At 49.5% G+C, this 14,204-nt stretch overlaps 1 protein-coding gene across 1 annotated transcript; it reads right to left on the bottom strand.

The window, feature by feature from the left end:
* Positions 1-4,149: 4,149 nt before the first annotated feature.
* LOC145861380 (cilia- and flagella-associated protein 47) lies at positions 4,150-11,709 on the bottom strand. Its single transcript, XM_082963697.1, has 5 exons — positions 11,265-11,709; positions 10,984-11,095; positions 10,100-10,204; positions 5,503-5,659; positions 4,150-4,858 (listed from the first exon to the last, which is right to left on the bottom strand). Exons 1-5 carry the CDS (start codon positions 11,390-11,392, stop codon positions 4,728-4,730), a joined length of 633 nt encoding a protein of 210 aa, XP_082819823.1. The 5' UTR covers positions 11,393-11,709; the 3' UTR covers positions 4,150-4,727.
* Positions 11,710-14,204: the final 2,495 nt, after the last annotated feature.

The raw sequence follows: 14,204 nt of genomic DNA, 5'->3' as shown, positions 1-14,204 counted from the left end.
TGCTGGTGTGTGTGTGTGATATGCGTGTGTTTGTGTGATGTATGTCCGTTACCTGCGAGGTTTGTAAGGGGTGAAGATGAGGTTGACAGTGAGAGAGACGATGCCAGAGTGGGGGTCTCTGTGACAGGTCAGTAGAGACAGGTCAGGAGAGACAGGTCAGTAGAGACAGGGTTAACCAGCCCTCCAGCTGGGACTGCTCAGCATCACTGTTATAACACACCTCACATAGAAAGTCTTCTAGAGCCAGCCTGACGCCTGCTGCTAACACATAGATGGACACGCACGCACGCACGCACGCACGCACACACACACACACACACACACACCAAACTCTCCAGTTAATGCATGACTAATCCACAGTGATGAGCTGCTGCTGTTTTATCCCCCTCCCTCCCTCCTTCCCTCCCTCCTTCCCTCTATCCCTCCTCCTTCCCTCTATCCCTCCCTCCTTCCCTCTATCCCTCCCTCCTTCCCTCCATCCTTCCCTCCTCTGTCCCTCATCCCTCCTCCTTTCCTCCTCCTTTCCTCCTTCCCTCCCTCCTTCCCTCCTTCCCTCCTTTCCCTCCCTCCTTCCCTCCATGTGTATACAGCTAAGTTATCATTGCCCTGGTACTGGTACTCTGTGTATACAGCCAAGTTATCATTGACTCAGTACTGGTACTCTGTGTATACAGCCAAGTTATCATTGACTCAGTACTGGTACTCTGTGTATACAGCCAAGTTATCATTGACTCAGTACTGGTACTCTGTGTATACAGCCAAGTTATCATTGACTCGGTACTGGTACTCTGTGTATACAGCCAAGTTATCATTGACTCAGTACTGGTACTCTGTGTATATAGCCAAGTTATCATTGACTCAGTACTGGTACTCTGTGTATACAGCCAAGTTATCATTGACTCGGTACTGGTACTCTGTGTATATAGCCAAGTTATCATCGACTCGGTAATGTTACTCAGTGTATCTAGCCAAGTTATCATTGACTCAGTACTGGTACTCTGTGTATACAGCCAAGTTATCATTGACTCAGTACTGGTACTCTGTGTATACAGCCAAGTTATCATTGACTCAGTACTGGTACTCTGTGTATACAGCCAAGTTATCATTGACTTGGTAATGTTACTCTGCGTATCTAGCCAAGTTATCATTGACTCAGTACTGGTACTCTGTGTATACAGCCAAGTTATCATTGACTCAGTACTGGTACTCTGCGTATACAGCCAAGTTATCATTGACTCAGTACTGGTACTCTGTGTATACAGCCAAGTTATCATTGACTTGGTAATGTTACTCTGCGTATACAGCCAAGTTATCATTGACTTGGTAATGTTACTCTGTGTATACAGCCAAGTTATCATTGACTTGGTAATGTTACTCTGTGTATACAGCCAAGTTATCATTGACTTGGTAATGGTACTCTGTGTATACAGCCAAGTTATCATTGACTCAGTACTGGTACTCTGTGTATATAGCCAAGTTATCATTGACTTGGTAATGTTACTCTGCGTATACAGCCAAGTTATTGTTACTCATTGTGGATTTATATCTTGTGTTATTATCTTTCTATTATTTCTCTTTCTGTCTCTCTGTATTGTTGGGAAGGACCTGTAAGTAATTATAAACTGGGTGGTTCCAGCCCTGAATGCTGATTGGCTGACAGCCGTGGTATATCAGACCGTATACCACGGGTATGACAAGACATGTATTTTTACTGCTCTAATTACGTTGATAACCAGTTTATAATAGCAATAAGGTACCTCGGGGGTTTGTGGTATATGCCAATATACCACGGCTAAGGGCTGTGTCCAGGCACTCTGCATTGCGATGTTTCTAAGAACAGCCCTTAGCCGTGGTATATTGACCATATCCCACACCCCTCAGGCCTTATTGCTTAAGTATAACATTGTTAGTCTACACTTGTTGTTTACCAAGCATGTGACAAATACAATTGTATTTGATTTGACACACACACTCACTCTCCACCCTGACTTTGTCAAAACAGCAATATGGTGTGTGTTGTCAGGAGATTAGACACATCCTACAAGGAGAATGAAGAACAAGTGGACTTCACTCAACCAGCCTTTTATGCTAACGAACACTGTGAACGTTGTAAGCTGACTAAGTTACCTTGGATATGCTCTGTTGAGACAGAAATGATGCATTACAATTAGCTACATAATCACATCACACACTCTCAGGGTACAGGCCCACGCACAACTACACACACAATGACGTGCAACACACACTCACTTCAAACCTAACTTCCAGTGAAGTTGATGTGATCTCACCTGAGGTTCCCGAGGAGGGGGCACTGCTGAGAGGTATGTCTGTGTTGCTGACTGAGGAGGGGGCGCTGCTGAGAGGTATGTCTGTGTTGCTGACTGAGGAGGGGGCACTGCTGAGAGGTATGTCTGTGTTGCTGACTGAGGAGGGGGCGCTGCTGAGAGGTATGTCTGTGTTGCTGACTGAGGAGGGGGCACTGCTGAGAGGTATGTCTGTGTTGCTGACTGAGGAGGGGGCGCTGCTGAGAGGTATGTCTGTGTTGCTGACTGAGGAGGGGGCACTGCTGAGAGGTATGTCTGTGTTGCTGACTGAGGAGGGGGCACTGCTGAGAGGTATGTCTGTGTTGCTGACTGAGGAGGGGGCACTGCTGAGAGGTATGTCTGTGTTGCTGACTGAGGAGGGGGCGCTGCTGAGAGGTATGTCTGTGTTGCTGACTGAGGAGGGGGCACTGCTGAGAGGTATGTCTGTGTTGCTGACTGAGGAGGGGGCACTGCTGAGAGGTATGTCTGTGTTGCTGACTGAGGAGGGGGCGCTGCTGAGAGGTATGTCTGTGTTGCTGACTGAGGAGGGGGCACTGCTGAGAGGTATGTCTGTGTTGCTGACTGAGGAGGGGGCACTGCTGAGAGGTATGTCTGTGTTGCTGACTGAGGAGGGGGCGCTGCTGAGAGGTATGTCTGTGTTGCTGACTGAGGAGGGGGCGCTGCTGAGAGGTATGTCTGTGTTGCTGACTGAGGAGGGGGCGCTGCTGAGAGGTATGTCTGTGTTGCTGACTGAGGAGGGGGCACTGCTGAGAGGTATGTCTGTGTTGCTGACTGAGGAGGGGGCACTGCTGAGAGGTATGTCTGTGTTGCTGACTGAGGAGGGGGCACTGCTGAGAGGTATGTCTGTGTTGCTGACTGAGGAGGGGGCACTGCTGAGAGGTATGTCTGTGTTGCTGACTGAGGAGGGGGCGCTGCTGAGAGGTATGTCTGTGTTGCTGACTGAGGAGGGGGCACTGCTGAGAGGTATGTCTGTGTTGCTGACTGAGGAGGGGGCACTGCTGAGAGGTATGTCTGTGTTGCTGACTGAGGAGGGGGCGCTGCTGAGAGGTATGTCTGTGTTGCTGACTGAGGAGGGGGCGCTGCTGAGAGGTATGTCTGTGTTGCTGACTGAGGAGGGGGCGCTGCTGAGAGGTATGTCTGTGTTGCTGACTGAGGAGGGGGCACTGCTGAGAGGTATGTCTGTGTTGCTGACTGAGGAGGGGGCACTGCTGAGAGGTATGTCTGTGTTGCTGACTGAGGAGGGGGCACTGCTGAGAGGTATGTCTGTGTTGCTGACTGAGGAGGGGGCGCTGCTGAGAGGTATGTCTGTGTTGCTGACTGAGGAGGGGGCACTGCTGAGAGGTATGTCTGTGTTGCTGACTGAGGAGGGGGCACTGCTGAGAGGTATGTCTGTGTTGCTGACTGAGGAGGGGGCGCTGCTGAGAGGTATGTCTGTGTTGCTGACTGAGGAGGGGGCACTGCTGAGAGGTATGTCTGTGTTGCTGACTGAGGAGGGGGCACTGCTGAGAGGTATGTCTGTGTTGCTGACTGAGGAGGGGGCGCTGCTGAGAGGTATGTCTGTGTTGCTGACTGAGGAGGGGGCGCTGCTGAGAGGTATGTCTGTGTTGCTGACTGAGGAGGGGGCACTGCTGAGAGGTATGTCTGTGTTGCTGACTGAGGAGGGGGCACTGCTGAGAGGTATGTCTGTGTTGCTGACTGAGGAGGGGGCACTGCTGAAGAGGTATGTCTGTGTTGCTGACTGAGGAGGGGGCGCTGCTGAGTGGTATGTCTGTGTTGCTGACTGAGGAGGGGGCACTGCTGAGAGGTATGTCTGTGTTGCTGACTGAGGAGGGGGCGCTGCTGAGAGGTATGTCTGTGTTGCTGACTGAGGAGGGGGCACTGCTGAGAGGTATGTCTGTGTTGCTGACTGAGGAGCCAGGAACACATCCCGTCAACAACACCTCCACTCTCTCCTCCACTCGACCGCGAGCCTCACATTCTATCACCGCTGGATGAGAGGGTTTAGGAGGGGCCTCTGGGATGCCATGGATGGGGTAGACCCAGCAGACCAAACACACCCGGCCCTTCTCTACCTCCACACACCTGTACACAGAGAAACACCTGTTACACACACACGCATGTGTAGACACATACACACACTGTACTGACTTGTCCCTCTGGGCCGTGGTGAGTGCTGTGTCCAGGCGGGGGAGAATGAAGAGGGGCTCTAGCTGAACCAGGAGCCAGGCCTGGTGCAGTTGCATGGAGTCAGGGGCAAACACCACAGGAATGTCCACACTGGCCCCCGCAGACACATGCACACCTGGAGCCAACATGGAGGACGGGAGGGACACCCTTTACTAGTGTATCTAACATGTAGCTGAAACTCAGAAGGCTAACACTGTCTTGTGGAGAACAGAGGAACTATGCCTTTAAAGTAAGGCTTGACACAGAGATGTGTAACAACTGACCTTGTGTCTGTTTGAGGGGGATGCAGAACACTTTCCTTTCACATATGAAGGACTGGCTTGATCTCTTCTGACCGGGCTCCTCGTCTGATAGGAGATTGAACAGCAACATTACTACCATCATGTCATGTCTCTACTAGGACTGTTTCCATGTGTGTCTGGGGTATGACTATGTCTGTACATGCATAATGTGTGTGTGTGTGTGTGTGTCCAGTGTGTGTCCAGTGTGTGTGTGTCCAGTGTGTTTGTCCAGTGTGTGTGTCCAGTGTGTGTGTCCAGTGTGTTTGTCCAGTGTGTTTGTCCAGTGTGTGTGTCCAGTGTGTGTCCAGTGTGTGTGTCCAGTGTGTTTGTCCAGTGTGTGTGTCCAGTGTGTTTGTCCAGTGTGTTTGTCCAGTGTGTGTGTCCAGTGTGTGTGTCCAGTGTGTTTGTCCAGTGTGTTTGTCCAGTGTGTGTGTCCAGTGTGTGTCCAGGGTGTGTGTCCAGTGTGTGTCCAGGGTGTGTCCAGGGTGTGTGTCCAGTGTGTGTGTCCAGGGTGTGTCCAGGGTGTGTCCAGCGTGTGTGTCCAGTGTGTGTGTCCAGGGTGTGTCCAGTGTGTGTCCAGGGTGTGTTTGACCTGTGAGTGTGAGGTGCAGCAGGGCTGGGTGTTCAGTGTGTGTCCAGGGTGTGTTTGACCTGTGAGTGTGAGGTGCAGCAGGGCTGGGTGTTCAGTGTGTGTCCAGGGTGTGTTTGACCTGTGAGTGTGAGGTGCAGCAGGGCTGGGTGTTCAGTAGGGTTCCTAAAGGGGAGGATGATGGAGGAGTGAGATCCCACAGGGGAGGCTACAGACAGAGGCTCCATCCTGCCAGGGGTCAGGCCTTCACCACACAGCTGGAAGCTCCAGTGCTTCAACTGGGAGGACAACAACAACAACAACTAAATCATTGTCAGCTGACAGATGGAGAAATAACATTTTGGTTACCTAGTTACGTGTGGAAATAGCAGAGAATTCAGAACCATGGACAGTGGAAAAATGTCATTGAGTTTTATGAATCTTTGCAATGTTCATCAACAATCATTGTTTACACCATTGTACTGTGAGTCCGTCCTTATCCAACTGTTGGTATCACACAGTCCTAATTCACTTCCTAGCTCTTCCCCTCCCCCTCCAACCCTTCCAACCTCTTCCCCTTACACTCCAACCCTTCACCTCTTCCCCTTTCCTTCCCCTCCAACCCTTCACCTCTTCCCCTTACACTCCAACCCTTCACCTCTTCCCCTTACACTCTAACCCTTCACCTCTTCCCCTTACCCTCTAACCCTTCACCTCTTCCCCTTACACTCCAACCCTTCACCTCTTCCCCTTACACTCCAACCCTTCACCTCTTCCCCTTACACTCTAACCCTTCACCTCTTCCCCTTACCCTCTAACCCTTCACCTCTTCCCCTTACACTCCAACCCTTCACCTCTTCCCCTTACACTCTAACCCTTCCTACCTCTTCCCCTCCCCCTCCAACCCTTCCAACCTCTTCCCCTTACCCTCTAACCCTTCACCTCTTCCCCTTACACTCCAACCCTTCACCTCTTCCCCTTACCCTCCAACCCTTCACCTCTTCCCCTTACACTCCAACCCTTCACCTCTTCCCCTTACACTCTAACCCTTCCAACCTCTTCCCCTTACCCTCTAACCCTTCACCTCTTCCCCTTACCCTCTAACCCTTCCTACCTCTTCCCCTTACCCTCTAACCCTTCCTACCTCTTCCCCTTACCCTCTAACCCTTCCTACCTCTTCCCCTTACCCTCTAACCCTTCCTACCTCTTCCCCTTACACTCCAACCCTTCACCTCTTCCCCTTACCCTCTAACCCTTCCAACCTCTTCCCCTTACACTCTAACCCTTCACCTCTTCCCCTTACACTCTAACCCTTCCAACCTCTTCCCCTTCCCCTCCAACCCTTCACCTCTTCCCCTTATACTCCAACCCTTCACCTCTTCCCCTTACACTCTAACCCTTCCTACCTCTTCCCCTCCCCCTCCAACCCTTCCAACCTCTTCCCCTTACCCTCTAACCCTTCACCTCTTCCCCTTACCCTCTAACCCTTCCAACCTCTTCCCCTTACACTCTAACCCTTCACCTCTTCCCCTTACACTCTAACCCCTTCCAACCTCTTCCCCTTCCCCTCCAACCCTTCACCTCTTCCCCTTATACTCCAACCCTTCACCTCTTCCCCTTACACTCTAACCCTTCCTACCTCTTCCCCTCCCCCTCCAACCCTTCCAACCTCTTCCCCTTACCCTCTAACCCTTCACCTCTTCCCCTTACCCTCTAACCCTTCCTACCTCTTCCTCTTACCCTCCAACCCTTCACCTCTTTCCCTTACCCTCTAACCCTTCCTACCTCTTCCCCTTACACTCCAACCCTTCACCTCTTCCCCTTACCCTCTAACCCTTCCAACCTCTTCCCCTTACACTCCAACCCTTCACCTCTTCCCCTTACCCTCTAACCCTTCCAACCTCTTCCCCTTACACTCTAACCCTTCACCTCTTCCCCTTACACTCTAACCCTTCCAACCTCTTCCCCTTCCCCTCCAACCCTTCACCTCTTCCCCTTACCCTCTAACCCTTCACCTCTTCCCCTTATACTCCAACCCTTCACCTCTTCCCCTTACACTCTAACCCTTCCTACCTCTTCCCCTCCCCCTCCAACCCTTCCAACCTCTTCCCCTTACCCTCTAACCCTTCACCTCTTCCCCTTTCCTTCCCCTCCAACCCTTCCAACCTCTTCCTCTTACCCTCTAACCCTTCACCTCTTCCCCTTACCCTCTAACCCTTCACCTCTTCCCCTTACACTCTAACCCTTCACCTCTTCCCCTTACACTCTAACCCTTCACCTCTTCCCCTTACACTCCAACCCTTCACCACTTCCCCTTACCCTCCAACCCTTCACCTCTTCCCCTTACCCTCCAACCCTTCCTACCTCTTCCTCTTCCCCTTTCCCCCAACCCTTCCCCTCGCCCCTTACCCTCCAAGCCTTCCTACCTCTTCCTCTTTCCCTTACCCTCCAACCCTTCCCCTCTTCCCCATACCCTCCAACCCTTCCCCTTACCCTCCAACCCTTCCCCTCTTCCCCTTACCCTCCAACCCTTCCTACCTCTTTCACCTTACCCTACAACCCTTCCCCTCTTCCCCTTACCCTCCAACCCTTCCCCTCTTCCCCTTACCCTCCAACCCTTCCTTCCTCTTCCCCTTTCCCCCAACCCTTCCCCTCGCCCCTTACCCTCCAAGCCTTCCTACCTCTTCCTCTTCCCCTTACCCTCCAACCCTTCCTACCTCTTCCCCTTACCCTCCAACCCTTCCTACCTCTTCCCCTTACCCTCCAACCCTTCCCCTTACCCTCCAAATCTTCACCTCTTTCCCTTACCCTCCAACCCTTCCCCTCTTCCCCTTACCCTCCAACCCTTCCTACCTCTTCCCCTTACCCTCCACCCCTTCACCTCTTCCCCTTACCCTCCAACCCTTCCCCTTACCCTCCAACCCTTCACCTCTTTCCCTTACCCTCCAACCCTTCCCCTCTTCCCCTTACCCTCCAACCCTTCACCTCTTCCCCTTACCCTCCAACCCTTCCCCTCTTTCCCTTACCCTCCAACCCTTCCTACCTCTTCCCCTTACCCTCCAACCCTTCCCCTTACCCTCCAACCCTTCACCTCTTTCCCTTACCCTCCAACCCTTCCCCTCTTCCCCTTACCCTCCAACCCTTCACCTCTTCCCCTTACCCTCCAACCCTTCCCCTCTTTCCCTTACCCTCCAACCCTTCCTACCTCTTCCCCTTACCCTCCAACCCTTCCCCTTACCCTCCAACCCTTCACCTCTTTCCCTTACCCTCCAAACCTTCCCCTCTTCCCCTTACCCTCCAACTTTCCCACTACACTGTTTATACCTATCCAGACCCTTCAGATCCACTACTACACTGTTTATACCTATCCAGACCGTTCAGATCCACCACTACACTGTTTATACCTATCAGGACCCTTCAGATACACTACTACACTGTTTATACCTATCCAGACCCTTCAGATCCACCACTACACTGTTTATACCTATCCAGACCCTTCAGATACTCTACTACACTGTTTATACCTGTCCAGACCCTTCAGATCCACCACTACACTGTTTATACCTGTCCAGACCCTTCAGATCCACCACTACACTGTTTATACCTATCCAGACCCTTCAGATACACTACTACACTGTTTATACCTATCCAGACCCTTCAGATCCACTACTACACTGTTTATACCTATCCAGACCCTTCAGATCCACCACTACACTGTTTATACCTATCCAGACCCTTCAGATCCACCACTACACTGTTTATACCTATCCAGACCCCTTCAGATCCACTACTACACTGTTTACACCTATCCAGACCCTTCAGATCCACTACTACACTGTTTATACCTATCCAGACCCTTCAGATACACCACTACACTGTTTATACCTATCCAGACCCTTCAGATACACCACTACACTGTTTATACCTATCCAGACCCTTCAGATCTACTACTACACTGTTTATACCTATCCAGACCTTTCAGATCCACCACTACACTGTTTATACCTATCCAGACCCTTCAGATACACCACTATACTGTTTATACCTATCCAGACCCTTCAGATCCACTACTACACTGTTTATACCTATCCAGACCCTTCAGATCCCCCCACTACACTGTTTATACCTATCCAGACCCTTCAGATCCCCCACTACACTGTTTATACCTATCCAGACCCTTCAGATACACTACTACACTGTTTATACCTATCCAGACCCTTCAGATCCACTACTACACTGTTTATACCTATCCAGACCCTTCAGATCCACTACTACACTGTTTACACCTATCCAGACCCTTCAGATCCACTACTACACTGTTTATACCTATCCAGACCCTTCAGATCCACTACTACACTGTTTATACCTATCCAGCTTATTCTATTCCTATGTCTTCCTAGGACAGATGGTTTAGGGTTAGACAGGTGGTTTAGGGTTAGACAGGTGGTTTAGAGTTAGACAGGTGGTTTAGGGTTAGACAGGTGGTTTAGGGTTAGACAGATGGTTTAGGGTTAGACAGGTGGTTTAGGGTTAGACAGATGGTTTAGGGTTAGACAGGTGGTTTAGGGTTAGACAGATGGTTTAGGGTTAGACAGGTGGTTTAGGGTTAGACAGGTTGGTTTAGGGTTAGACAGATGGTTTAGGGTTAGACAGGTGGTTTAGGGTTAGACAGGTGGTTTAGGGTTAGACAGGTGTTTTAGGGTTAGACAGGTGGTTTAGGGTTATACAGGTTGGTTTACCTGAGAACAGGTGAAGGAGATCTTGGCTGTGTGGTTTCTAGCTCCGATGGTTGATGGTCTGAAACGAACAGGAACCTGGGTGGATGAGTGTGGTGCTATGATGAGCTGGAAAGATAGACAGGTAGACATAGACAGGAACACACACACACACACACACACACACACACACACACACACACACACACACACACACACACACACACACACACACACACACACACACACACACACACATACACACACACACAGTTTAGACAGCAAATAAACAAGTCCATATTTTATAGTGTATGTTCTACTCTAATTACAACTGATCTCATAACTGGCACTATACATCCTTTATATAAGGTGTAGTGTACCTGAAAAACTACTGAACATTGGTTGCTAATAATAGGAAGACACTATTCAGGAAGCAATCAGTCTTCATCTACAGAATGTTCTTCATTAGCCATTATGCTGCTAGGCAACCAAACACAAGCCTGAGAGACAAACAGATCATTTCTCCTAAAAAGTGAGAAGCAGCAGAGAGAGAGCAAGAGAGAGAGCGAGAGAGCGAGAGAGAGAGAGAGCGAGAGAGAGCGAGAGAGAGAGAGAGAGAGAGAGAGAGAGAGAGAGAGAGAGAGAGAGAGAGAGAGAGAGAGAGAGAGAGCGAGAGAGGATGCTCAGAGCAGCTGTACTCTGTCACCCCTATGACGTCACCACTTAGAGAACTAGCCACTCAGAAGTGTAGACATCATTTACACAATATTGGAGGCTACGACCGCCTTGATGGTGGAAATGGATAAACTATGAATTACTCTTTAAAAAAAAATATATATATTAATATATTTTTTACGGAATAGAAAGGGACACACATGATGTGTGTGTGTGTATATGTGTGTACTAACTGGTCTGCTGGTGTCCAGCTCCAGGGTAAAGTTGCGAGGGTTGCTGTTGACCGTGCCCAGCTCCAGTGTCTCGTCTGTGGGGTTGACCAGTGGGATGTACAGCCTGGTCCACCTGAGAAAACAAATAGTTTAGGTGGGGTTATGTCTGTGTGTGTGTGTGTGTGTGTGTGTGTGTGTGTGTGTGTGTGTGTGTGTGTGTGTGTGTGTGTGTGTGTGTGTGTGTGTGTGTGTGTGTGTGTGTGTGTGTGTGTGTGTGTGTGTGTGTGTGTGTGTGTACATACTTCCCCAGTTCACAGCTGCTCTGTGGTAAGGTGGTGAGGACAGGAGGTTGGGCCAGCAGGTCCAGCTGGTACCAGAACTCTCCCACCAGCTCCGACTGGAAGACCACACTAACAGAGAACACCATCATACACAATCACACACACTCCTTTTATTTGTGTGTGTTTGATAAAAGCTATTATAAGAATATTTTGAAGATAAATACACAACGCAGAGGATGAGAGGACGAGCGTACTAAAAACTAAATAGAGTACTAATGGTCAATAGGGAATTGTCAATGTAAATAGGAGTTGGTTTTCAGTTCAACAGCTCTGTGGAATGTCAGTCCTGAACTCAGAGCTACGTGTGCTACGTTCTGTATATTGAGTCTGGAGCAGGATACTTGTTATTTGGCCATTCCAGTTGTACTGCAAGGACTTCTGATTGGTCAACCCCAAGCTAGGGTGGGGGGGGTTATACGTGGCATCCTGTTTCTTTGTTCTGTGGAGAAAAGCTGAGGACAGGGGAGACTGAACATCTACCTCCCAGCATAACATCTATGATTTGTCCTTCTCAAATAAATCGATTTTTCTCCTCCTGATTTGCTTTGGGGTTTTGTGTCATTGAAGAAAAACATCAACTGCTACCACTACTATGTTCTATTTGTTGCCATTAGTAACAATCAACAAATCCCTCAGAGGATCAATAAAGTGTATTATTTATTTACATCCAATCGTTCATTTGACCTGATTCCCAATGACACAGTGTCCAGTACAATAAGGTTGAGATAACATGACAGAGATCAACGCCCATATTCACAAAATATACTGCTCAAAAAAATAAAGGGAACACTTAAACAACACATCCTAGATCTGAATGAAAGAAATAATCTTATTAAATACTTTTTTCTTTACATAGTTGAATGTGCTGACAACAAAATCACACAAAAATAATCAATGGAAATCCAATTTATCAACCCATGGAGGTCTGGATTTGGAGTCACACTCAAAATTAAAGTGGAAAACCACACTACAGGCTGATCCAACTTTGATGTAATGTCCTTAAAACAAGTCAAAATGAGACTCAGTAGTGTGTGTGGCCTCCACGTGCCTGTATGACCTCCCTACAACGCCTGGGCATGCTCCTGATGAGGTGGCGGATGGTCTCCTGAGGGATCTCCTCCCAGACCTGGACTAAAGCATCCGCCAACTCCTGGACAGTCTGTGGTGCAACGTGGCGTTGGTGGATGGAGCGAGACATGATATCCCAGATGTGCTCAATTGGATTCAGGTCTGGGGAACGGGCGGGCCAGTCCATAGCATCAATACCTTCCTCTTGCAGGAACTGCTGACACACTCCAGCCACATGAGGTCTAGCATTGTCTTGCATTAGGAGGAACCCAGGGCCAACCGCACCAGCATATGGTTTCACAAGGGGTCTGAGGATCTCATCTCGGTACCTAATGGCAGTCAGGCTACCTCTGGCGAGCACATGGAGGGCTGTGCGGCCCCCCAAAGAAATGCCACCCCACACCATGACTGACCCACCGCCAAACCGGTCATGCTGGAGGATGTTGCAGGCAGCAGAACGTTCTCCACGGCGTCTCCAGACTCTGTCACGTCTGTCACGTGCTCAGTGTGAACCGGCTTTCATCTGTGAAGAGCACAGGGTGCCAGTGGCGAATTTGCCAATCTTGGTGTTCTCTGGCAAATGCCAAACGTCCTGCACGGTGTTGGGCTGTAAGCACAACCCCCACCTGTGGACGTCGGGCCCTCATACCACCCTCATGGAGTCTGTTTCTGACCGTTTGAGCAGACACATGCACATTTGTGGCCTTCCCTGTAGCTCAGTTGGTAGAGCATGGTGTGTGCAACGCCAGGGTTGTGGGTTCGTTTCCCACGGGGGGCCAGCACAAAAAAAAAAAAAAAAAGAAATGTATGCATTCACTACTGTAAGTCGCTCTGGATAAGAGCGTCTGCTAAATGACTAAAATGTAAATGTAAAAATTTTTGCAGGGCTCTGGCAGTGCTTCTCCTGCTCCTCCTTGCACAAAGGCGGAGGTAGCGGTCCTGCTGCTGGGTTGTTGCCCTCCTTCGGCCTCCTCCACGTCTCCTGATGTACTGGCCTGTCTCCTGGTAGCGCCTCCATGCTCTGGACACTACGCTGACAGACACAGCAAACCTTCTTGCCACAGCTCGCATTGATGTGCCATCCTGGATGAGCTGCACTACCTGAGCCACTTGTGTGGGTTGTAGACTCCGTCTCATGCTACCACTAGAGTGAAAGCACCGCCAGCATTCAAAAGTGACCAAAACATCAGCCAGGAAGCATAGGAACTGAGAAGTGGTCTGTGGTCACCACCTGCAGAACAACTCCTTTATTGGGGGTGTCTTGCTAATTGCCTATAATTTCCACCTGTTGTCTATTCCATTTGCACAACAGCATGTGAAATGTATTGTCAATCAGTGTTGCTTCCTAAGTGGACAGTTTGATTTCACAGAAGTGTGATTGACTTGGAGTTACATTGTGTTGTTTAAGTGTTCCCTTTATTTTTTTGAGCAGTGTATATGAGAGTAGGAGAGCTGATCTAGGATCTGGTTAGCCTTTTAGATCATAATGAATACTAGAGAGGACCAGATCCTAGTGCTGATCTGGGATCAGGTTAGCCTTTTAGATCATAATGAATACTAGAGAGGACCAGATCCTAGTGCTGATCTGGGATCAGGTTAGCCTTTTAGATCATAATGAATACTAGAGAGGACCAGATCCTAGTGCTGATCTGGGATCAGGTTAGCCTTTTAGATCATAATGAATACTAGAGAGGACCAGATCCTAGTGCTGATCTGGGATCAGGTTAGCCTTTTAGATCATAATGAATACTAGAGAGGACCAGATCCTAGTGCTGATCTGGGATCAGGTTAGCCTTTTAGATCATAATGAATACTAGAGAGGACCAGATCCTA

The sequence above is a fragment of the Salmo salar genome, chromosome 17 (genome assembly GCF_965601325.2).
Source record: "Salmo salar chromosome 17, fSalSal1, whole genome shotgun sequence".
Classification (NCBI taxonomy): domain Eukaryota; kingdom Metazoa; phylum Chordata; class Actinopteri; order Salmoniformes; family Salmonidae; genus Salmo; species Salmo salar.
Note: the sequence above shows the minus strand (reverse complement) of the source record. Positions and strands in the feature narration are given on the sequence as shown.